General features: G+C 40.6%; 1 protein-coding gene across 4 annotated transcripts in view; it reads left to right on the top strand.

Moving 5' to 3' along the window:
* LOC108763647 (uncharacterized) overlaps positions 1–25,756 on the top strand; it is a 67,831-nt gene that overhangs the window by 17,293 nt on the left and 24,782 nt on the right. For 3 of the 4 annotated variants that reach the window (XM_018511491.1, XM_018511483.1, XM_018511473.1), the window contains 5 exons: positions 106–169; positions 1,103–1,184; positions 4,326–4,411; positions 4,997–5,150; positions 6,725–6,909. In XM_018511491.1, the coding sequence (XP_018366993.1) occupies positions 106–169; positions 1,103–1,184; positions 4,326–4,411; positions 4,997–5,150; positions 6,725–6,909 (571 nt within the window). Of the gene's footprint in view, positions 1–105; positions 170–1,102; positions 1,185–4,325; positions 4,412–4,996; positions 5,151–6,724; positions 6,910–20,548; positions 20,819–25,756 lie in introns of those variants that run through there. The other variant, XM_018511499.1, reaches the window with a different exon arrangement.

Genomic DNA, 25,756 nt, shown 5'->3' with positions numbered 1-25,756 from the left:
ACCGCCGCTATATTTGACTATAGCCGCGGCCCGGTAATGGCTTCTTTGACGCCTGTTAAATGCGCGATAAATTTGCCTAATTAATTCTTCGTGAATTCCCGACAGAGGAGCTGGACGGGCCGAACGGAAGTGGGCGGATACGAGACGCCTGGGTTATCGCCGTCGAAAGGTGAGAGATAGCTTTTATACTAAACTCTTATAGTATAAACGCGAGACGGGTGCGCATCTTGAGCGCAACGTTATAGCGTACGTCTACGTTGTATACGTGACATAATGTACACACGTATGCGAGATGAGATCTAGTGCCCCGCTTCTAGTAAATACATTCCTGTCGGGGCGGAATCGTGTATCGATTAAACGTCACATAAAAGGCGGCAGTGTCCAGCGGGCGAACGTGTTTTTGATCGAACGAGAGAATGCGTCATCTAAATGTCACGAGAATCGCTCGAAAGCACCATGCGTTCCAATCGAGCCGATAATGACAGCTCGTGATGAGGTGTCGTAAAATCAGGGAATTCGCTCTCCCCGATATCTTCTCTCTCTCTCTCTCTCTCTTTTTTTTACTCTTTACTAATATCGATCCAGTTGACGTTATCCTTTGTAGACGCGGTGATATTACTATTAGCAGTGCGATATTAATAATACGATAGAATTAATTTTCTTGATTCACGTTACTTGTTCCATTATATCTTTTTTCTCGAATGCAAAATCTGTTATTACATTTAATCTGTTCGGAGACGCGATTTATCTCGATCATGGAAAGACTGAATCGTTCGATTGTACGACTCATCTGAGAAAATTACGTCCATTAAATTGCTTCGGATTGCCTGATTAACTTCTGTGAAAGTACATTTAATGAGAACGGAGATAATCACTTGTCGCCGTCGCGAATAAGATTTCACAGAAGATTCCAGTAGTAATTTGCAAACAGAGTCGTATCGCGCGCGTTTGTCGAGAAAGGTAGAGAGAAGCGTCGAACGAAAACACGAAAGTTTCGTGCGCGATAAAGGATTGACTTCCGTGACTCACTTCGGTATCTCGTTCGACTTCCCAAGGATAAGCGGCGACAAGCTTTTCAAACGGACGTTTCTTCTGTTCGCAGGAACGCGAGGGAGAGGCTGCAGAAATTGACGGCACTCCAGAAGATCCAGCCGCGCGACATCCATAGCATTTTACATCAGCGGGTATGTAAGAACGAGACACGTAATTAGCCAAATTGCCTGTTAATATCATGTTCGAACGATTCGATGGCCCCGCCGAGATACGATCTCGTGCACCTCTCACGCCGTGCCGAATAAAAGAAATCATCTTTTTAACACAGGTTGCGCCGGAGCCGGTTTTTAGATCCACCGTCGCGTACAATTTTTCTCATAGTTTTGGGAGTTTTTTTAATCAATTGTTACATATACCTGGCTGCTTTCCGTAGAAAAAAAAATGTAAACGAAACCGTAGTTCGTTCCGCCTGGCGTTTTTATATCGCGTTCGATTTTCTCTTATTTTTATACATTCCCACGTTAATTATTTAACGAAATAATATTTAACTCGCTTAAAAATTTCTCTATTTATGCGCGCAATATGCCTCGTACAGCTGCCTTAAAATCAATTTCCGCCCGTGACCTTAATCCGCTGTTGACAGGAATGCCGCAATCCAAATGCAATCCGACAATCACGCGCGAGTAACAATCGAAGAAGATGCACGTTAAAAGACATCGCACGTTTCTCGCGTACGTCTTCCGGCGATTCTTATCGTTTATACTCGTACGCGCGGCGACGTATCCGCGTGCAAACCGCGTTGAAATTCCGCGTAGCGAGGACGGCTCGGCGCGTGCAAATGAATCGATCGGCCGCGAGCGAGCGAACGGAGTCGTCACGGAGGCTGCTTATGAAATGTGGAATATGCCAAGTAAATGAGCGCGGAGTGAGAGAGGCGGACGGACGGTGATTATGCGCGGCCTTGTTTACGGGAGTGTACGGAGGCAAGCGTGTGCGTTGCATCGCGTTATATGCAGTCGAAGGCTTTGCGACCATCCGAAACCCTTGGCACTTGGATTACGCAATAACGAGTTTCACCGATGACACCCTCGTGATTTTACCCAGAGGCGCTGCGTCGCCATTGTCGTGGGGAAATTACGCGGAAAGAGTAATATGCGCTGAGAAGAAAAAGAGAGGGAATTCCTCGCCCTCGAGAGCGTATTACCGTAAGCGCGCGCGACAATGCGCTCGCGGCTCGTCGCGGGAGTAAAGCTGTCCGAGCTGTATTGATATACACCCGACGTTTTCGCCGAGTTGGTAACCGACCGACAAATATTGGTGCCATCCGACACTTCACTCGAAAGTATCGTACTTTTTGAGCAGTGACGGGAACCGATATAATCCCGGCGAACGTCGACGCTACAGACGCGTGAAAATTCTTTCGAGTTTGTCCGACAGATTTTTTTCCTACTTTAACATTTTTATATTTATTATCGAGAATAAAACAAAGATCGTATCTAGAAATAGTTATAAATACATAGTTAGAGAGATGAAAATAATTCTATCACTTTTGGGGACGACAGATTTTTTTTAGTTCTAAAATACAGAGATCGTTTATTGAAACTGATTTGAATCTCTCGAGAGCGCTTAATATAATGATGCCATAATTCTGCCTCGGGTTGTAATTCACATCCAAATACATTTCCGGTCGAATATGAGTTGAAAATTGACTTTATTCACTCTGCATTTAAACCCGCTTCGATTAAGAACTATTACATTAGTGAAAGTTCAACTTCGACTAACGTTTATGGCTCATATTATAGAAATAACTTTTGTGATGTTGTATCATAATGTTATAATTTTATGATTATAATTATAAAAATTTCTTTTTTTATCTCTTTCACGGAAGGTACTCATCGAATTAACAATCGTTTGGAAGTCGGTTCGTCTGAGAAAAGTTTCGCGCATTGTCGTTATTACCGCGTTCCGACCGAGATATTTTAAGGTCGCATGCGGGATCGTTTCGCGTGATCGCGATACGGCATGCGGGTTAAAATCTCGCGTAAGCAGGCACGCATCAGGTTCTCGCGTATCGCGCGAAACACATCTCGGAACGGAAACCGTACGAGAATGTCGTAACACAACCGTTAACGAGTTTTCTTGATATTACGGTCCGTATCATTCCCAGCACGATTAGCCGTATCGCTATCAACAATGCGGCGTATTACTCCCTGGCTCTCTCTATATCAGTGCGTAATAAGTGGAATAAGTGGAAGGTGGGGCTAAGAGACCTCAGGTTAATTGTCGACGATGGTGGTGCCATTTGGGAAATTGTCTGGCCATTTTGCCACGTCAGTTTTTTCATAACATTAATGTTGGAATGTATTAAGATATATGAACATGATGCTCAAGGCATTTCAGACTGATGAGATTTTCTCTAAATTGTAATGTCGTACATCTACACGTAATCTCTATCTAGATAATGTATAACACCACTTCAAAATGATAACTCAACTTTCTATCGCTATAAATAGACGAAATTTTAGTGATATAAGAATATATGATGTGTAATTTATAACATTTACTTGAACGAAAAAAGATAAACTCTGCGTGGAAGATTATTTACATATTATTTTTTTCAAATTATTTTATTTTTAGATATTTTTCAGCAAAACGAAACTAAACGGAACGAAATTTCGCACTGCTATCACCATATATTTGAAAAAAAGATATTTTAAAAAGAGAGAGAATTGTTAGCATTCTTTTTCAGATCGTTAGCTTTATCGAGTCGTTAGCTACTCACTAAGTATAAATGATTAATTTCGGATTTTACTCAATAATAGGTTGTATAATGTTAACGAAGTTATTATTATTACATTTTATACGAATTAGTTTATTAGAGAATTAAGTTCTTTAGAATTAATGTAGAACGACATAAGCGAGTTGCGAATTTACACGTCACGCGTTGGAGACAGAGATAAACACGAGGATCGTATTTTGCCCAGAAATGTGCGGAAGCACGTGCGATAAAAATAAAGTGAAACTGTGCGATCAGCCATTTTTTATAAAACTAAATTGAATACTACGTCGTACTACCATAGCGTGATTGTGACAACTCTTTATACGATCAAATTTTCAATCATTGTAACCAAATAAAAAAATTGCAATTACGCTAGAATTTATTGTTTGTCGAGCCTTTTTGCAAAAAAATTTGCATGCAACATTTGGTGTGGTATTACTGGAATAAAGGCGTTATTGCGATGTTAGTTAATTTCTAGATCAATTTCATCGAGACTAAAATTCAGCGAGAATCACATAGATATATCACGGATCATTTATCGTTATTGTTTCAGACAATAAATTCAGTAGCGTCCACGAGCGAAGACTCCACTTCAAAAGACGTATCGAATGGCCAAATTACGGTTACTTTGGCGGACAAGTAAGTCATCTTTCTTCTTTTTATATCGTTACTAAACTTTGTTATAGACGAGAGAAAGGGGGGGGGGGCGGATACTCTCTCTCTCTCTCTCTATCTCACTCTCTCATTATTTCTTAATGAGAATAAAACTCAGTGAGACTTGTCATAAAAAAAATTTCATCTTAAATTTAATGTCAGAATTCTCGGGGTCACAGGTGGCTCAGGATCGATTAAAAACAATTTGTGTCGTGGATGCAGTAAAACGATGTCGCTTCACAGGCGCAATACTTGTAATTAATTTCCAAAGACTTAATATCCCCTGGGATGTTCCTGTCAAAGCATAATAAACCAACGTCTGTGTAGTAAGCGAGAAAATATATGCGGCGCCTATAGGAGAGGCATCGTAACCGACCGGATGTGACAAATTGCGATTGTCGTGATTGATATCCTTTCACAATGCCGATACATTCGCGCGGCCCATTTTTATTTTGTACAATAGAGAAAGTCGGAGAATTTTCTATTTTATAGTTATTACTTATTGGCGACTGGGTTGATTAATTTGATTGTCACAAATTAATTAATCCATCCTTGTCCTAATTGTTTCAGGGAATTGGAGACGAATTCTTTCTCCACCAAACTTAGCAACGGTACGATTCCCAAAGGATTAGGAAAAGAGGCGGACATCCGAGTGGAAAACACCTCGCAGGAGCGGAAGGAAGCTTTGGAAAAGCAACACAGCTGCGAAGAGGCGAACCTCTTGGTAACGTAAACTTACGGTTTACTTTAGAAGTGTAGAAATACAGGGTGGGCCATCTATTGGTACGTTTTTAAAAATGCGATCAAATGAGCATACATTGATATTTTTTATTAATTTTTTTTAGAGGGAGCCACATGAACGAAATCATTTTTCATTCTTGACGCGGATACTTTTAGCTTCACAACAAAAAAAAAATTAATAAAAAATATCAATGTATGCTCATTTGATCGCATTTTTAAAAACGTACCAATAGATGGCCCACCCTGTAAAAACGTACCAATAGATGGCCCACCCTGTACAAGGGGAAAATAGTATTTGGGTAATTTATTCTTTAAAAGACTTTAATATACATGTAAAGAAATTTAGTTTTTAATTAGAAGATAATTATTAAAAAGATGTTAATTTTTAAATATCCGCAGTATCCGCATGTAACATTAAAATGATTAAATATAACGTGATTAAATTTTCACAATGAATTTTGAAACATAAACAATTGGAAAAGTATACATAATATATACATTGTATATTAATTAGCAGATATTTAATTATATTGCAACTGTAGACTTTTCCCTCACATTTTTTCCCAACATTACGTTATGTCGACATTAATCGCTTGCATAAGCAACATCCGTTGGATTTCTTAAGTAATTATTAAACAGTTTCCGGAATAGTAAATCGCCATTGGTAGTTTATCACGCTTAATTGCCAACATTAGGCACGTTAAGTGGGAGTCTTCACGAGGCTACTGTTATTTATTGTTCCGTAAAACGTTTCTCCGAATTAGCCGCCAGGCAATTCCAACCATGGTACTTTTCTTTATAAATATTTTCTCATTTACGTTTATGCTAAATGAGAATTACGACTCTATTTGTTAAACGATTTGAATATGTTTAACACATCAATAATCAGTTATGGAGATTCATGTATTGAATCAACCGAGTATGCATAGATCAATCGGATTATCAAATTGTGCATTTTGCTTCAAATTAATCCTTCATCTACAAATGAAATTTTTCTGATTACCATTGATATTTTGATTGTGTATTTTAGATAAATTTAAATTTATAAAAAATAAGTAAATTACAATCCAAATGTTATCCGAATGATGCTAAAAAGCTGCGATTAAATCTTCAACCAGTCGCAAGAAGAACAAGAAAGTCAAAATAACTAAGTCATATTGACTGAATCATGTTAAAAAAATGACACAAGTTCAGTCAATATGATATCAAATTGACATTATTTTGTCTTTCTTGTTTGTCTCGGAGTTATCAGGATATTTTATCAAATTTTTATATAATCTAGAACAATAAAAAAATTGATCTGTTTCTCGAAGATCCCTATATTGTTGATGGAAGAGTTAAAATTCATGTAGCGACAACGTGAATTTAAGTTTTCAAAATATAGCAAAATTTTTATTAGCTGCAAAGATAGCTAAAGTTAACTGAACGTCCGAACAAGCTTAGGATGAAATCCGCTGACTGATCGAAGAGCCTGTAGATAAAAGATGTGATAAGCTGTACGGATGTTTCGCGTGTCAATTTACGAAGACATAAAACTCGCGTCCGTTTGCCCGATAGCAACCGGTGCAGAGCGGAAGAATCGGGGAACGGCGCTCGAGCAGCCCTTTCCAAAATGGTCGGACGGAAGTGCTGATTGGCGAACCGGAGGGCGGCCCGAGGTCGCCGCGGGGATCGACGTCTTCGGCGGTGAACGACGGCAATTTCCTGAATCCACCGGACGAGCGAGACGAACCAATTTGCAGGTAAGTGCATTGGACTGTAAGCGCGATCGGGGACGAACTTTTATGCCCCCGTGTCCTCCGGGTCAGATCGACTTCTCGTCGTTGTAGCCACCGTCTTTTATACACGTTCCATCGGGTCATCCTCTAACGTTTGTATGCGCCGTTATTCGTCGCTTAACTCACTAAACGATGACCATCCCGTTCGTCTTTATAGTCTGAGATAAAAGTTTTTATCGGCCGTTCTCGAAACCGCTCGTTAATATTATCGTTACTTATTTGACCGCGTAATTGATCACGATTCGATAGAACGATCGAGACATAATTTAGCGCGAGCGAGTAGCACTTCTTAATAGTTATTTCGAGTAATCGCTTTTCTAATCGGGATTCGTGATTTCAATGTTATCTATTCTAATGTGCGTCTTTCTTCGAGAGATTGTTTGATGGAGAGAGTGGATTCAATGAATTAGTTGGATCTATATTGAATTCTCGTGGATCCCCGCGTTTTCTGCTTTACCGCGATAGCGAAGCATAAATTCAGCCGATGTCCGTTGGATGTCGCCATCAACGTACTTGGAGTGCGATCTTTTAAAATTCCCAGAGGGATGAGACTGAGATCCGCACACGTATTTGGATTTAGCAAACTTTATACACTCCTAACGTTCATACATTTATATACATCCACATACACACTTTTATAAACGATAGCAATAAACATTTGTGGAAAAGAAGAAGCAAGGTGCAATTTCATTTGAGAATGCTAAAAAGAATAAGAACAAGACTGACAAGATATATACGTGCAGATGGAGCGAGATAGCTCATAGTAAGACAGTAGGAAGAGTCTGGAACTCATTTTTTCATTATATTCCTTAATTAAAACCGGTTATGAGTCTCAGAAAAGTTACGAGTTAAGAATAACGCGAGAAAAAAGAATGTGACACAGTTTTAGCACTGGATCGTTTTTATTTTGCAATGCGATATTTCCCGACGCTGCATCTAATGCCGCTTGTTCTTGTCAGTTGTCGCATTAGCATAGCGAGTTTATTAAACATTGTTACATAAAATTACTACGTGAAATATATACGTTAAAATCTCACGTTACTTGCCCGATTGAATTTTTTAAACGCAACTATAAAACATTTCTCGAAATCGCTGGCTTTCAATTTTAAAAATAATTTTTATCTCTCACACTCCGAAATGAAATTAGTGTCCTACATTTCTACATTAGAAGAGGATTTTTGAAGCGAATTCATTTTACACGTCGCGTTCCGCGCTCCGCGTAATAACCTAATACCATTCAGTTCCAAGGTATTGTGAAGAAGTACGTTCAACTCGATGTAAAAATGCAAGCGATTATCCGATCTGCGATCAACTACGGACAAGTGGGTTAATCTGAAATGCGCCTTAGAAGAGTGTGCGATCATAGTGGAATCGATTCTGCGGAGAGAGTCGCATCTCCGGTCGGTCGGTAGATCAAATACCCCTCTCTCTCTCTCTCTCTCTCTCTCTCTCTCTCTCTCTCTCTCCCGCAGATATAGAGATGGTCCGCTGGAATCTGCGGCGCGACTCGAGCACTTGGAAGTGCAGGCTGCCAGGCTCACTCGACGGAGTCACTTCGCCGGTATTTCACGCTCGCGACACACCCACCTGAGCCGGTGTGAGTGCAGCCTAAACAATGCGTTTTCCAGCTCCTCGGTATGCAGCTCGACAGAGCTCTCTGCCCCGCTGATTCCTCTTTCTCTCTTCTTTTCTACCTTCGCTGAATTTCGCGCTCTTCCTCCCTCCCTCTTCTCTTTGTCTCTTTCCCTCTGCAGCCTCTCACTTTCTCTCCTCTCCTCTTTCTCTCTTCTCTCCTTCGTGCATTCTAACGTGACACGAAATGGATACACGGAGCTCACACGGAGAGGAGAGAGAGAGAGAGAGAGAGAGAGAGAGATTTCTTTCAAGTGCGACGGCTCAGCACGAGTAGCTGGTGCTCGTATACAAGCTTCTCTAATTTTGCGACGAACGAAGAAATTTCGTTCCATCGTACCTACCGACTTCTTTTCTTTTTAGTTCCACGATTAATGCGTCCTCTTTGTGCGAGAAGAGTGTATTATCTCGCGCGCTCAATGCTTTAGGAGTCATTTTGCTAAGGGCGATAAGAGTTCGTCTTCTTATTCGTTTTGTTATTCATCTTCTCGTTCTCCTTCTTTCACTTCTTCTTCTCCTTCACGCTTTCCTCGGATGCGGGCTCTCTCGAAATGTAATCTTTTGCAAGTTCCGCCGCATGACTGGTTCCCGTTGTTTCACGCTCTCTCATAACTGCCCGCATTGTCCGCTTTTAATTTTCCAACTTAATAAACTGAACGCGTCGACCGTCCGTCGAGGTTTGTCCTCTCGGCTCAGACAGTTAATAGTTTACGACACAGTACGCGTCGGAGCGGATGATGCGTCGGGAGAAAGGTAGACAATAATTAACACCATGGATTATTAACAGTGTGAGGAAAGTTTAACGGTGTAATAATGAAAACACGTTGACGGACCTATTCTGAACGAGCGGAACACCGTCAATTTATTCACGAGCTTGCGCCCGCAGGTGCATCATGTCGCTCAGATGCGAATGAATGTGCCCTATTGACACGGGGTACTTTTAAATAACGAGAGGCCGCTTCGGTGAATGATCCGAAAATAAACTCGTGAAACGTTCACTGGTCTCGTAAGCTAGTCTGCAATCCTATGCGAAGAGTCTACCATCGCTCTTCTTTGGAAAGATGAGATCGCGATCGGGTCCCTCCCCCCCGCTCCTGTCCCGAGTGCCCTAGTTTCCCTGCTTTAAAGCAAGATGCATCTCATGCGAGACACGTCCTAAAAGCCCGTAGTTATTGCGGCTGACGCATTTTTTGGCACGCGTATAGAATTCCATTTGCGGAAGCCGGTTTTTTGCATTAGTATACATTGCAACGACCCAAATGCAATCCTAGCGCTTTTTCCAAAGTTTTTCTTAACCGTGCAATCGATATCCCCGGAAAATATTTTCTGATATTTCCGACAAGACCTTATCGACCTTGTTTAACGCTGTCAAAATATTTAATGGTAAAAAATGAAAAAAAAAAACAGGAGCATAAAAAACTTGCGGTGATCCATTAAATTTACCAAGCAGTAAAAATAATTTCTTTTAGCGATAAATACCGTATGTACAGCCTCATACTTCGTAATTTCATGTCCGTTAGCTATATCCATGTCCGATATCGATTCGCTCCTTCGTAATCGATATCGTCCGTGCCCGGCAACTGCGTTTATGTTTATGCGCGTCCGGTTGGAACGGTGACATTTTTTCACGTCGTAGTAGCATTTGTATTGAACAGCTCACAATCAGCGATTGCCTTAAAAAAACGAATGTATCGTGATCTATAAAGTCACCTTCGTCGAATCGTATTGCGTTGAATCAGAATACATCATACGCTCATTAATTAGAACTATATATAATTATTTGTATCTCGTCCATTTCCATGTATTAATTAAAACTGAACGTCAATTTGATTTACATCTACGTTTTCGGGGAAGTAGATAGATATATTCTAAAAAGTTAACGTACATTAATCAATCGTAGCATTTATATCTCGTTTTTAGAAACAGATAGAAAATATTCTCATCTTAATATTTTAATCAATACCACTTTGAAAATTGCAAATAGAACCATATTTTAATAACTCGATTACAGCATCATAATCTCTGATTAATTTGTGAAACGTTGACCACATAAAATTTTGATTGAGAATGATCTCTCAGCTTCAAATCTACCATTCCTCCATTAACAATTACTAAAAAAAAAAAATTAATTAAAAAAAATGATCAGCATTATAAGTAAGCATTATAAGTTCGACAATCTGACGGTGGATTCGTACGCGAAAATCTTCGCTAACGGCGTGTCCGCGAGTGTTTTTCCGCGTGGCAAGAAAGGATGACAATCTGTGCGCGTACGTGCGAGACGCACGGCCGATTTGCACGACGTGGGGCAGGGGAAAGAGGCGGGCAAATTCGAAGCGCATTCCCGTGATTGAACGTGTTCCTACCTTCCTACTGCCGGCAGTGCCGGCATCGCGGCAGTGCCGGCGCAACTGTATAGTCAGAGCTATAGTACATCTCGTTATAGCGTCCGCGCGTTCTCTACAATATTGCGGCCCGCTGTGTGTGACACAGCCACGGAATACCGATTGCTCATTCTCCCATGGCGTTTCCTGTTCCGACCACGTATATCCCGCTTTCAAAATAAAAAAAAAAAAGAAAACAAGAAGAGAAATACGTACATGCATGCATATGTGCGCGGAAGGAGGAAGAGGATAGCGATGCGCGGATGGACGAGCTGTCGCGGGAAGGTGGAACAGCGAGAGGAGAGAGGATCGACCGGGGGGACGGTAGGGAGGAGGATATAGGATATAGGTGGTGCAACGTGGATGTGACGAGGATCGGCGACGTTGTGTATACGTACTGACGACACGCCTGCTGCCCATTGTTCACGTCTAACGCATTATGCGCATCATTCATGGCCTTTTACGCCGAGCCTCGCGTCAAGTTCATGCTAATTCTCATGGGCTACAGTCAGACTAATTCCATACGAAGGAAGATTTTGAAAGACCCGCGAGCTCTTGACTTCGTACTGAGGATAAGTCTCACATCCCTTGTTGACAGGATATCTTGTAGAAGGAGCTTCAAGAGCTTTAGTTTAACGAAACACACGTCGCAATAGATTAGGTTATAAGTGAGTGACGTAATTTCTTCTTAATTGTTAACTTTCAAGTAAATACGGCATACGATGTTTTTGATTTGAATTTTAATGGATTTTCTTTAACAGAATCTCAATTTTGTATTTAATAAACGAATTACATAATTTTTAGAATTTTCTTTGAAATCAATTTTTCGAGAAATGACACTCATTTATTTCACAATGTTATTTTTATTTGAAAAATATTTTCTCTCCCTTTTATTTTCCAAGAATCATCTTCAGAGAAGAATTCTCGCAATGAAATTTTTCTCAATAATTGTATACATGTGTGTCATTTACGGTCTTTTACACGCCACGACGTACTTATATACAGGAACATGTACGCATTTTTGAACATTGCACCTTTTTACTTCAACTTTTTTGCGCCTCTGGGAAGGCAATAACTCCGTGCGAGTTCCTCCGACTACAAGCCGCTCTTCTGGAAGAGAGATCGGCTGCACAATTTATGGCAATTTAGGTCGGTTACGTTACGCAGATAACTTGAAGATATGCGTTTCTTTAAATATTGCAAATTTAAAAACAAACTATATAGCGAGTGTATGTAATAAAGTGCAGTGTACGACAATAACGCTGCAATCTCTTATACAATTTTTCTTTAATTATACGAACACGTTACAATACTGTGACGCGCTTGTCGTTTCTCTCTGATTTCTCTGATCGATACAATATTATTTCATACAGAAACAACCGACAATTTAAATGTATAAAACAGATACCGTTATTATTTACATAATTAGAAACAGCAAGTACGAAAGATTAATCCATTTTCAGCTGCATTTGCAATCGTACGAATCTACCTCGTAATTTAATTTTAATGTTGTTAAATAATGAGCTATACGTGTAGAAAATTAAATTAGATTGGACGTTTAAATTGCTTGTGAAGGAGAAGTAAAACGCTGATAAGTTCTTTCTATTTTTCTTGCCTCTCGCCTTTTATACAGTTACCGCCGCTCCAGAAGGATTGCCTGTTACGGGAACGTAACAGATGTACACGAGACATTTGATAGTTCTCGCATTCGCACTTACCCTCGAGCGTAAGATCATACCCGCCACGCGGAGGGCTCGTTAATTCGTAAAAACACCGCGCTACGACGATTGAATAATATTGTTACATGGAAATTGTCCCTCGTTAGTTTTCCGCGGAAAAGAATCCGCGGCAGAAAAAGTGTTCCAGAACTCACTGACGGAAAGTACGGAAAGAAAGTGTCTGGTTTAATTCGAACTTTCCTGGCGATTTCCAACAAACGCTCATTTAAACGCGCTCGCATTCGCGTATTCAGGATGTCGCAGGTGGCACGTCGCTCCACGAAATATGCAGATAAAATAGAGACACGCTGCTACTGCGTTACATCTACTCGGGTGTCGTTACGTCATGTTACGTTATCCGCACGGCACACACGGTGATTGCATTGCGGTTATATAATTAATACGAAGGAGAAGAAATTGGATTGGCACGAGGAAATAGCTGGATGCTGAACGCGCGAGCGAAGATATTGTTTCGAAGATACGTTCAAAGTGTTATCTTATCGTGTGTAAAGATTACTTAACTGTTAACAGAGATGCAGTTATTCTCAAGTATTTTGTAAGAATACAAAAAGAAAAACTGGAACGCAGAGTTTCGTTTGTTAAATTCTTTCTTTAAGCACCGCTTCGCTTCGTAATCTGAACCGAAGCTTACACGGTGCATTTCATCGATGTAATGGGAGAAGTTTTATATGTATAGTGAGGACGATTTATTTATTTTTAATAATGCAAATTACTGAATAACTTTGTCATTATTATTATATTTACTTTGTAATTCATAGAGTGAATAACGAAACATGGGTTTATTTGACATAACAATAGCACAATAGTCCATGTCGAAATTATGCACACATTTTCTCGTGTGAAACAATTGTAAACAGTTCTGTAAACAATTTTATGTACAGTCGCCTGTTGCGACGCTGTCGACGTCTCGAGTGTAAACGCGAATACAACGTGGATCATCGCCGTCGTCAACCTCGTCGTAAATCTCGGAAACGTTATACGCGACGCTATTCCATCATTTTACTGTCTTATATACGAGCGACGTGATTTCATTCTCGAGATGTACTGATTTCCTGTCTTGCTTAGTCTTCCACGCTGGAATTAAAATCAGACAAAGAGCAGCGAACGGATAAACATTTTGACGTCGATATATTTCGCTAAGCTTAATCCTTCAGAACTGGCAGTGGTAGACCCTACTTGTGGACCTACTCGATTATATTTAAATACCTAATATAGTTAGTGATATACCTAAATCTTTTTGTCAAACAATTCAATTTTCTTTATGTTACATTTGCGGATTATTCTTTTAAAAATATACTTACAATTAATATTCTTCCTTTTTTATATGAGTTATGCCATTCTATTTCCTTAAAAGTAATTAAAAAGTGTCTTTTAATTAACATGGATTAAATAGATTTCAAAGACTCAGCGTCAGTAATTGTACGAAAAGTACGACTTTACCAAGGTTAAAAATTTAACTAGATTTAAATCTGAAAATAATTTTGTTGTACCTTCAAAATAATTGTAGGATACTCAAATTGGTTGCTAAAATATTTTTTTTTAACATTATCATCATGCTTAAGCGTCCTAAATAATTATTTTGATGATCCAACAGTATATTACTTTTAGATCTATATTTAGTTAAATTTTTAGATACTTCAGCAAAATCGTTTTTTTGGTGTTTGTTACGAAAATTCTAGCGTCAGCTTTGAGTTAATAAAATGTTACGCCCGTAAAACTAGACACTTTTCAGTTTTTAGGACGTAATAGCAAACATAAAACTATGTACAGTCTGAAAGCGAAAAAAGTTATATCGGAAAATGAATTTTCTTTTGAATGCATCACATTATATTGTATGTACGATAGGTACTTACATGTAGCTTCAGCAGGAAGGCGATGATTTTAACGATCGTGAGTAAATGGCGAATCATTTCGCTGGATAATCACAACCGAAATATCCCGTTCAGAATATAAACCTGTGAAAAACATGACCTACATCGTGAAGATCATATCGGATCCAATCATATTCGTAACTTATCGTCTCGGCGACCTATTTACGCTTTATCGCCTCCCTCGAATGGAGGAAAGCAGCTATGATTCTGGAAATAGCAGCCGGACAATGGCGGCTTACGGTGACGGAGACAAACCGCAGACATCCTTAGCTGATACGTTCGATCGGCAATCGAACTTCCCTTCAGCAAGAAGTTAGATTCTACCGTACTACATTCGTAGACGTTGAGAGTTTCTACTCTCCGATTGTGCGTCGTGATGTAATGGACGGGGACGAAGTAGTTTCGCTCGTAGCGCGAGTTTAAGGGCTGTTTATCAGATAAACCGAAAATACGACGGGGGGAAAAACTTTAAATGAATGAATACGACGCAGTAGGTTCCTCTCAAGAAATAAAACTGTTTTGAAGAGGATTCAATTCTCAGAAAAATATATTCTTTCTTTTATCGTAACAATGCGATCGCGCGAAATTATCGCTCGTAAAGCCATTACATTCATCAAAATCATCTCTAGCTCTACCGTATTATTACGGTACACGTATACATATATCTGACGTATAAGCGGGGTATCACCTTTCTATGCCCGAATCCAATTTTCGCTTTGCAATGCATCTCGCGACTTTACAACTTGAAATCGCTTGCATTGCACAACATTGCTGAAACATCGCAAGAAATATCCGGTTCAAAGTTCAGCAATTCTTTTGAAACACGGAAACACAAGTATGTAAAAGCGCGGATAAAAAGCTGTACGAGTTGCGAATAATAGCCTGTGGTCGTTGACAGGAACGGTCGTTAATCAAGCCGATTAATTGAGCACCGCGCAACCGGCTGCGCGGATACCTCGCCGTGGAAAACGGTACTTAAATACTGCATAGCTTACCGATCCCCGCGTATAACGAGGCACAACAACGAGGTATCTGGGAAATGGAGCATTTCGCTGGTGCATCGCGTTTCCTCTACCGCTGTTATGTAGCGAGCGCGATGATGATAGTAGCGCGGGATCGGCATCGCGTACAATTGCTGTAATAACGCCGTAGGGTAATGTCAGATCCACCGACCCATCGTTGTGTTTACATTCTCGGCCTTTTTACGTTTCAGGACAAATTGTAATTAATTTTACGTGTAACACGGGCTCTATTGCGAGATGGATTCGTGCGCCCTTTCCCTTTTTATTTAATTAGTCAGAGATATGAAGCGGCGAAATCGAGTCTCCTGTTTTAATGACAATTTTGAGCTATTTGAAAATTAACCTTAGAAGTACCAACTTTTCTTTCTCGCTAAAAGGGCCAAGTGAATAAATTACTATGAAAGTAAAAAAGAGATAAAAAACCAAATATTTTTCATCAGTATATAAAGAACATAATTATAAAAAATCATTTCAGATTTTGTACGCAAGAAATATAATATTAATCTAAAGAAATAGAAGAGAGCAGTCAATAATGTTCGCTCGGTATCTTCAATGTTAAATAGAGAATGAGAAGAAAATCGTTTTGATATTCACGATCAAAATAAGAACAAAGAGGCCAGTTAGAGATCGAACGCAATTTTATACGATATATTTATAATTTTATTTCCAAGAGAGAGGTATATCGCTAAAATACGTACGTATACACTTAAAATTCAAAATTATTATAACAAAATTATTCACGGTTATCTTCGTGATTTATAATTAAATTATTTTATAAGTAGATATTTGTAATAAAATGATTTGTACGTGAAAGAAAAATCTGTGTCAATTAATCATGAAATTCGATTTCGATTTCACCTGTGGCGTCTTTTGGCAATGGTCTTCTTCTGCACGAATCGAGGTTAAATATTTTGGTCTTTACGTAGTCTGTTCACATCGGCATGAGAGCCACTGACCTCACTGCCAAGGTTCGGACCACAGTACTAATTGAAAGTTCATTATAGTGTCTATACTGTTCCTTGGCATAAACTCAAATCCAATCAACAACGCGCATATACGGTACATCGATGTGTAATTGCTCAAACACATTCCAGTAATGAATTCCGTGTTCCACTTAGTTCCGGCTATTGCTCTTGCTATTTCACTAATTCAGCCGCGTCGCCCGCTGTCCACAGAAAGTAGTGGAATATCAAGTTTATCCTCTATTATATGCGGAAATTGCAATCAGCTCATCGCGACCGCATGAAATCCGGATAAACCCCCTTCGCACTTTCGAATCTCGCGTCTCGTCTCGGTTCTAGAAACATAGTTAACGGAGTTAATCAAACGATGCGCCGACACGTTAATAGAAATGTAGCGGTAGTTATTCGCGGAGAATAACACTCGGTATTTGACAATTAATACCGTTTTTTTTCTATACGGAATAATATTTTGCGCTACACATTGCATTTCCCTAAAGACATTAATTGGATTTTCTAGCATTTTATAAAGATTTATTTTACCAAGTCTGTTGGATATTCCGCAAAGAGAATTATAATTGATGATAAAAGTGATGCAGTTAGTTTAAGAAGATTAATGCGCTCCACAAAGGACAATGAAATCATAAATAACGAGTGCCGTATCAAGTTATAATAACGAAGTTGATGAATACGAATGTTATTATCGCAATGAGATCTGCTGTAACAAAAACTCTTCGCGCGTTCGGTACGCAATCAACTTTGAATATAGTAACATTCACAAACTTCACGGTATTTATTATATAACGCAAGTTTGTCATATTTCTACACAGAAGTTATAACTTTGCAAATATATTTGATTGAAAATAATTTTGATTACAAATTTTCTAGCTGCTTTTCTTCTATTGCAAATAAAATATGATGAAAATTATAAGACTGAGTTTACAGGAGAATTTAGTAAACTATCTCTTTATATTCTTAAAAGTAATAAATTTTCTCTCTTCGCTCGCAAACTATCTGAAAGCTTCCCAGGAGCAAATATAACAAGCGTAGTGAAAAAAATTATTTATTTTCGTCGCGACGCGGATTTTCATTCCAGTGCAGCTTCTCGCGTTGCATCTTGAAGGCTAGTTCGAGGCGCGCCTTGGAATTTAAGTTTCGTCTGCATTTCTCGTGGCGACGACCTTCACAATGGGAAGCGTCAGGGGAAAAGCCGGGGACTCCGGAGGGATTACCTGCTGCTATTTGCCCGATTCCATTGTCGACTCGAGTCGACCGGCTCCCCCCTTGCCTAAACTTTCTCAAGAATTCCGTGCTGCACGCAGTGCACCGTGCGTAGCGTCCGATACGCATCGCCGTAATCGTTAACTATAGCTGAACGTGTTTGGGGTCCGCCACGACTACCTCTGCTGGTAGGGTGGGTCCAACGTCCAACTCCACCGACGAGCGTGCAGGGCGCACCTGCGTTTCCTGTCGTTCGCCGTGGATCGTGGATGCGCACCTGACGCACCGGAAGAGACTTGTCGCTGACGCGAGAAACTCCATGGCCCATTTCTTTCTATATTTCCAACAAAAGTGCTGATTCGCACAAACGACGGGACGTTCGAGTGGCACGGTAAAAGTGGAGTATGGAGGGGAAACAATGTCCCGATTAGGAAAGCTAATCGGAAAAAAATAAATTGTCCGTGTTTTCGCTTCGCGCTGCAGCACCATTCCTCCGTTCATTTTGTTTACCAATAAGGTATTTGTTTTTCCTAACCATTTACTCGTATACCGTCGCCGCGTTGCTCGAAAACACGGTTGAATGGACGAACTCTTGCACAAGAATCGTTATTTTAATTCCCGCGATGTGTTTATGAGCGTATACGGAACATGGATAGAAAAGTGACATATTCCCTCGGGAATGCCAGAGGGATGATTCAATGTACAAAGTACTTTCACGAGAAAGTTCGCTCTTGTGCGTTACACTTGTTGTTATGAGAAAGTAGATTTCATGACGGTGGGAATCGAGCGATTTTTCACCCGCTCGATCAAAAAGCGAATACTCGCGCGGGAACGTTTTATCATTTGAAAAGGACCTTAATTACCACCGAGGGACATCTCCGCTTTGAATCGCTTCATCATTCCTTGGACGGCGCGTATAACTGCGCGTCACGTCGTCACCTGGCGCGTAATCGCATCTCGTGCTTTGTGGGACGCGAGGAACACTGCGCTAGAATTACCAGCAGATCAATGAGTTTTTAGGTCAAGGATCGGATATAGTTAGCCTATTCTATTACGGCGACGGGGGTGGGTTTCTCGCGAGACGTTCGCGGCGTTCGGTAACTGGATTCCTCGCAATTATCACGTTTCTCGCGGCACGAAAATTCCCTCGTTCCCTGCGTATCTTGTCAATTTATACGTGCTGTTAACAACACCAAACTCTCCGAAATGCTATGGTACGTACTCACTCCGAAGATGTTTTCGCGCTGAACGCGATGCTGTTGACAGAATTTGCGTAGCGCGTCAGAAGTTTCAGCAAATTAGAATGAATAAGCCAAAACCTCCATTTAAATGAAATGGACAAAGAAAAAAGACGTTTGTCGAATAATCGTGTTATTAATCATCGGCTACAGACAATACTAACCTGAGTAATCCCGTCGACGTGTCTACCTGCGTCACGGATTCGATTTCCGCACTAAATGTCTGACGTCACGTTGCGATATCCCGTGACGTTGTGACGACGCCAACTAATGGATGCGTCACGTAAGAAGATTGTATTGGACAAGGTACGTGAAGCCGACACATCCTCGACGTTCGTGAAAAGGTGTTGCGTGCGGCGCCGCAGAGAAAAGGACGGTCTCTCTTTCTCTTTCTCGTTGACCGTCTCCTTTATTTGCTGCAAGTGACTCATCGAAGGGGTTGTCTATCGCGTACATAATCGAGCATATGTTAACTCCCGGGGGTGCCTCCCCCTCCCCTCCTCCTCTATACCGTATGCACGCGTGTATTCAGCTCGAAACCTCAGGTGCAAACGCACACGCACGCTTCTGTGTTACGTGTCGCGAGTTGACACACACACACTTGGTGTCGTAAATAGATAATATGCCTGAGACCACGTCGAATACGATAGCGTTGGAAACGAAAATACTCAATTCGTTGAGTCGCGATCGATAGTCAGGAAATCGAGTACATATGTGAAATATTCTACATTAATTTTACTTAAAAAATATATGATTTTTCTATCATTCAGAGAGAGTAAGATATTAATGAAATATTTAGTAAAGTAATATATTTTAAAATTAAAGCTGATCAATTAATGTCTTTTCGTACCAACGTGGATTAACTTTAATCTCGATTTAATTTACTCTTCATCTTTTTTTCATTTAGAAAAAGATAAAGGATAAATTATATCGAGATTAAAATTAATCTACATTGACAAAAAATATACATTAATCGATCATAATGCTTTAATTCTTCGAAAAAGATAAAGCGTAAATTAAAATCGAGATTAAAGTTAATCTATATTGCGGAAATGCACGTAAGTCGACTGTAATTGTTAAATACTTTTTCTCCCAATTTCTATCTTCTTCCATTGATTTTCCAGTTAATATTGAATTCTACTATAATATCTTTCGATTAACGTGAGCAGGGATAATCGTGAAGGGAAAGATCGAATTCTCGCCTATGTCAAATGATTTACTTAATAGGCAAGATGGGAAGCCCGTTCCTCTAAATAGTGCCATCTCTCCAAGGATTAAACGAGGCGATAAATCCGGACGTCGCGCATTTATGCATGAAACAATTGGATGGAGTGCTGCTCTGAAATTCGTCTCTCTCCCTCTCTCGCTCCTCAGCCGACGCATTATCGCGCGTTCGTCGCGCGTATGCGCACGGAATCGCACCTTAATACGTAGGCATACGTACGCGGCGAATGTGGCGACCCGTTGAAGATAAGCTCTCGATATGAAGCGCCGACACCGATAAGCCACATTCCAAGCACCAGTTCTCGCGTATGGCGCCCGTCGTCACCGTGTCAACAATTTCGCGCCTGTCCATATCCCGCGTATATGTATATCTATACATGCGACAGGTTACTTTTATCCGCGTGATACATTCAACTCGTGCGTTATCGATAAAATTTTCGATAGATCTCGTTGGTTCGGCGGTCGTTTGATCGGTGGGCGGGCGCGGTGCCATGGCGATGTGGATCGACCTAAACCGAGCGTGTGACCCGTGCAAGGCATGCTGGGCATGCCTCGCTACGCGGCTCAGAGTTTCCATTCTTTGCAGGTAAAACGACGATACGCACGGCGCGGCGACGGGAGAGGAATTCCCGTGATCGCGAATAATTAAACTCGTACGTCGCTCTTGGACGAGACAGTCCAAGGAAGAAATTCATCTCTCTCTCGCGAGAACAACGTCCGTTTCTCGTCGATCGATCGTGTCGATACGTGTCGATTTCACGTTGTAATACTGGAATTAATCGGATAGCTTTACGACGAGCTCTCTACGTTCTCCACGTATTTTCTAATTTTACTCAAGTTTGATCAATACGCCGCAATGTATATCCGTTTTCGCTTCGTTTTGCGCTCTCGGCGCTCTCACGGAAGCGTCGCGTTTTTCGCGCGAAATATGATTCATACAATTTCTCGCGAAAATATACGATAGAGTCACGCGCGTGGATTTTCATTAAAGTCGAACGCTTCGTTGGATGTTAAAGATCGGTAATGGATATCCGAGCCAGATGTATTAATATCACACCCGATATCTCGTCTGCAAGCACACCGCCTTGACAGACCGCGATGTTTGCGAGCGCGATAAATTTTCGCGTATTAGTCGGTTTAATTAAAGTGTCGTCCGCGTTGTACGCCCGCGCACCGGTTGCATTTTCATGGCGTTGCCACAGTAACTGTATATCTGCTAATATCCCTTCGTAGATTAAGTGAGATTATTTAAAACGCTGCGCCGCGCCGGGCGTGCACGAGTATAGATGGGCCATTTTTTCCGTCCATCTTCTCTACAGATATTAACATCGTGCGTTTAGACTTGTCAGACAAGGGCGAATTGTTTAACGATTTTTTACCTGTGCCTCTTTCTCAAACGTCAAAGAGACGCTGAAAGCGTCTCCTCCAAGTATTTTGCGGCCGACGAAAAATCTCGGGTAACATTCTTTGTACATTCCTTCCTAAATTCGTGCTTTCCGAGCGTCATGGATCTTTAGCGAGGACGGTCAGAGAAGTCAGATATTAAACGGAACTGTTTGCGCAGGAAAACTGAACGTACTCTCTACAAAGCGGTCTAACGTTACCGTACACGTCCCTTTGAAACGCGCGCTTTACGTTAGTAAAATAAAACATTAATAACGCAATGAAACATGAAGATGAACCTTTAAAGGGAATCTTCCAGAAGGAACTACATAATATTACTTAATGTTATACGAAAGTTTAGAGAAGCGAAGCTATCCTGAATCACCCTGTACACGAGTCGATACACTGATTCTCTGGATCAGCCAACCGTAAAACCATCAAAGGATACTTCGCTGTAATATCGCGAATTAAAGCTCAGTCCATATTGAGAATCATCTGAAGATTAAAGTACATCAGATGTAACACATATATGGCGATTATCTCGGTCGGTTGTTAAATTTATGCGATAAAATTATGTTAAGGTTCTTCAATGAACGTATCAAGGCTCTTCAATGAATTTACACGCGTCTAAAATACATAACAGCTGACCATTAATACCAGATACGTAATGCGAGGGATTAATAGGTGAATCAGTCACATGAATCGTCTCGTGAAGACATTAATAGACCCCGGTAAATGGTTCGAAACAGTCGTATCAGAACTTTCGGCGTTCGTATCTTGCAGGACCACCTACGAAAGTGCAGAGCTAGCGACCGCCACCGGCTCTGCTACGCCTACTATTACTGAGAACTTCGGGTCCCCAGCGACAAGCTACTTGAGACGAGAAGATATTAGGCACGGATTAGAGAATTCCGTAGCCACGCAGGACTTCTGGACGACGAATTCCCAACGCGAATCTGGTTTCACTCGAGAAACGTGCGCGGCAAGAGGGGACCATTGTCCTTCGAACGCTCATAAAGTACTCGGTCGGATCTCGTAACTCGAGTTTTCGGTGATCGTGCACACATGTTGCCATTAGGATACGTGGTGGCGCACGTCTCGAAATTTTGAAACAGCCATCAGAAGAGCGCGGTGTAGAATTCGCTTCTCGGGACGCCGACAAAGCGCCGCGCTTTGTCTGGTCTCTTTCCGACTTCGAAAATCGACACGCCACGTCCACTGTATAAACGACGAGTCGCGTAACGCGGTTTGTAAAAGTGATCATACTGCCCGTTATAGAGTACCCAAGTACTTTTTCCGTGCCAAGGTAAAAGTCAATTCGGTATTGCGATCGACACGCGCGCTCGTCGCTGCGCTCTCGGGTTCGTCGACCGAACCCGGGAGATCGGTAGGCAAACAGTATCGATAGGGTGAGTTAACTCTCACGGATGGGATACACGACGAATATGCTGCTGACCGTCAACACTGTCTGACAATGTCTATAGATCGATTGATACGATTAAATCACATGTTGACCGAGACACTGTTTCAATCAAACAGGAAATATTGGATTTAGAAGATTTTATTTAAGTATACTTTATTCGCGCGCGCGCGCGCGCGAAAAGTTTGCAATTTTAATTGTAAATTGACTTTAACGGATATTGAAAGTGATTAGAACCAGAGCTTGAATGTTATTTTTTGCAAAGATATAACTATCGATAATTTCATGTTGATTAGTAAAATATTACTGATGGTGTAACTTTAGATATTTTTTGTATAGAGTAGCAAATTATTAACAATTTTGGATTCTGCATTACAATAGAAAATTTACCGAAATTTCCTGCACGGGGATGCAAATTGCGTACCTTTTTTTTAACGGATACGTCTGTTATTGAGAACTGACTAAACTACAGGTAGATTCTTTTGAACGTGATGTCTTCTGAGAAAGCACAATAGGAATATTCAAAATGGATCTAGATAATAGCGGTATGTTTGGACTATACCACATCGAATTCTTCTTCTTCTCTCTCTTTTCTCTTCGTAGGGGCTATGCTCTTTTGTCTTATGCAAACCACATTGCACCGGCATGCAACGTATGCTTTTTGGCTTTCGAGATTGGAAAGAGGCCAAGAAAGAGCATATAAAAAGGAATAATGAGTGTGACAGGGTGACTGAAGCACGTAAGAAAAGGAACTCTATCATTAATTCTGACACAGACTGTGGTATAAAGCAACCCAAACAAAAGGAGGTAATAAAATACAATCAACTCAGTTATGATCGTTCGATAGACAAATGTCCGAGTGATAAAGAAAGATGCCTTTTGCCTCATCATCGTCTTGTTTCTTCCTGAGAGATATTACAGCTATTTTTGAATCTCTATGAATAAATGAGTAACATTTACTTTGCGAATAAAGACATATCTTGTCTTAAGAAAACGAGCCGAGAAATTTAGCATTTCCGCGTATTTTGGTACACGTTCTAGATCTGCCAAGTCACTTTTTATTCACGGATGTTTTAACCAATTTGGAAGCCAATTTTTCTGAATTATATATAAAACGTAAAGATCAATAAAATTTTAAATGATTAAAAATATATTTTTGTGGTATAAACTTTAAAAGTATAAAGTACAGATGCAATTTTTTATTGAATTCTTCTAGTATACTTTAATAAATTCATAATTTAAAAGTTAAATGACGATATATATTAAATATAAAAATTAAAAATACAACACATGATTTCTTTCGATATTTCGTTAAATAGAAATTCGACTCCAAATTGGTTGAAGGATTTATGCATAGAAGGTAGAATTTGCTAGAGATGTAGGACATTCTCTTGACGCCAACCTGACGATTAATCAATCAAACGAATCGTCAAATCATTGACCTGCATGTGGCAGATACTGCCGGATGATGATTGTGCTGTTTACACGATCTGTTCCCTTGTTCCGAAAGTATTGAATTCCTTGGTTAAACAATCATGTAATTCAGTCTAGCATATCACGATTGTAATCGATCGTCTTCCCGCGCTCTGTCCTACAAATTACTTTTCGAATGACTTTTCAACGAACGTGGTCGTTCGGATCAATAAGCACATGCAGGTGGACGTAATGGAAGTTTTAGCACAATTGATAAATATTTCCGATCGAAGTTAATCCAAATGTGCACGTTCGGCATTACGGAACAATTCGAGTAATGAGATTGCGCAATGATCAGGAGGAGGCGGATACACGTATATTCTGTTTCGTTTGATATACATTTACAGATCGGACAAAGCTAGGGATTCCTCTCCTACGCGCGGACAATAAAATTACAGACGAAAATCTGCACACAATATCAAGGTGTCTCACGATACCACTCGGTATCCTGTATCCGATGGTCGAGTGCCTCATCCATTTGCGGCCTCGATCACAAGTACGGCACTTAACGCGTATATCCATGCCGCTCCTATTGAAATGTTATATTTAACGTATATCGATCTGTTACATGTCAAAAGTGAGAACGTAGAATTTTATTCAGAGCTCAGTATATATCTGAGTAAAACTTTGTTACAATTGTTACAATTGAATGTACGATTTGCAACAACAAACCTATATCTTTGACGAATCGTTGTTGAGAACGACTCGAATTTCCGAAAATTATTTGATCGCGCGACAGGATTGATTTTTAATCAGACAGACTATTTAAAAACGTGTCTTTGCGCCTTGAAAGTCATCGAGTTCGCCTTATTCCGATCTCACTGCTACTTGCGACACCATCGCACCTTTTTCTCGCGCGGGAGATAAGACGCCTCGGGCGTAGAATGTTCAGGAAGCAAGGTCAGATTGATAATCGTGAGAAAGATGAAAACGATCGTCGGATCAGCTGAGAATCGAAATACCACGCGAATGCGAAACGATCACGGCAAACGCGCTAGTGTAGGTATATATACGTCACCGCGTGGTACGTGCGTGAAAATATGTGCGTGAAAATGCGTGCGTGCGCGTTCACGCACACTTTTACTCCGCGCGTGAGTCGCGCAAAGTGGTAGCGGAGACGGAGATGGGGGAGGAGGAAAGAGCAAGAGACTTCAATGCTGGGACCATGTGATCGCCATGGCGGTAAAGAGTGGTCTTGGGATCTCAGATTAAGCGAGTACACAGCAGACGAGAGAGAGAGAGAGAGAG

Source organism: Trachymyrmex cornetzi, unplaced genomic scaffold (assembly GCF_001594075.2).
Source record: "Trachymyrmex cornetzi isolate Tcor2-1 unplaced genomic scaffold, Tcor1.1 scaffold1118, whole genome shotgun sequence".
Classification (NCBI taxonomy): domain Eukaryota; kingdom Metazoa; phylum Arthropoda; class Insecta; order Hymenoptera; family Formicidae; genus Trachymyrmex; species Trachymyrmex cornetzi.
This window is presented reverse-complemented; position numbering and strand designations above follow the sequence as displayed.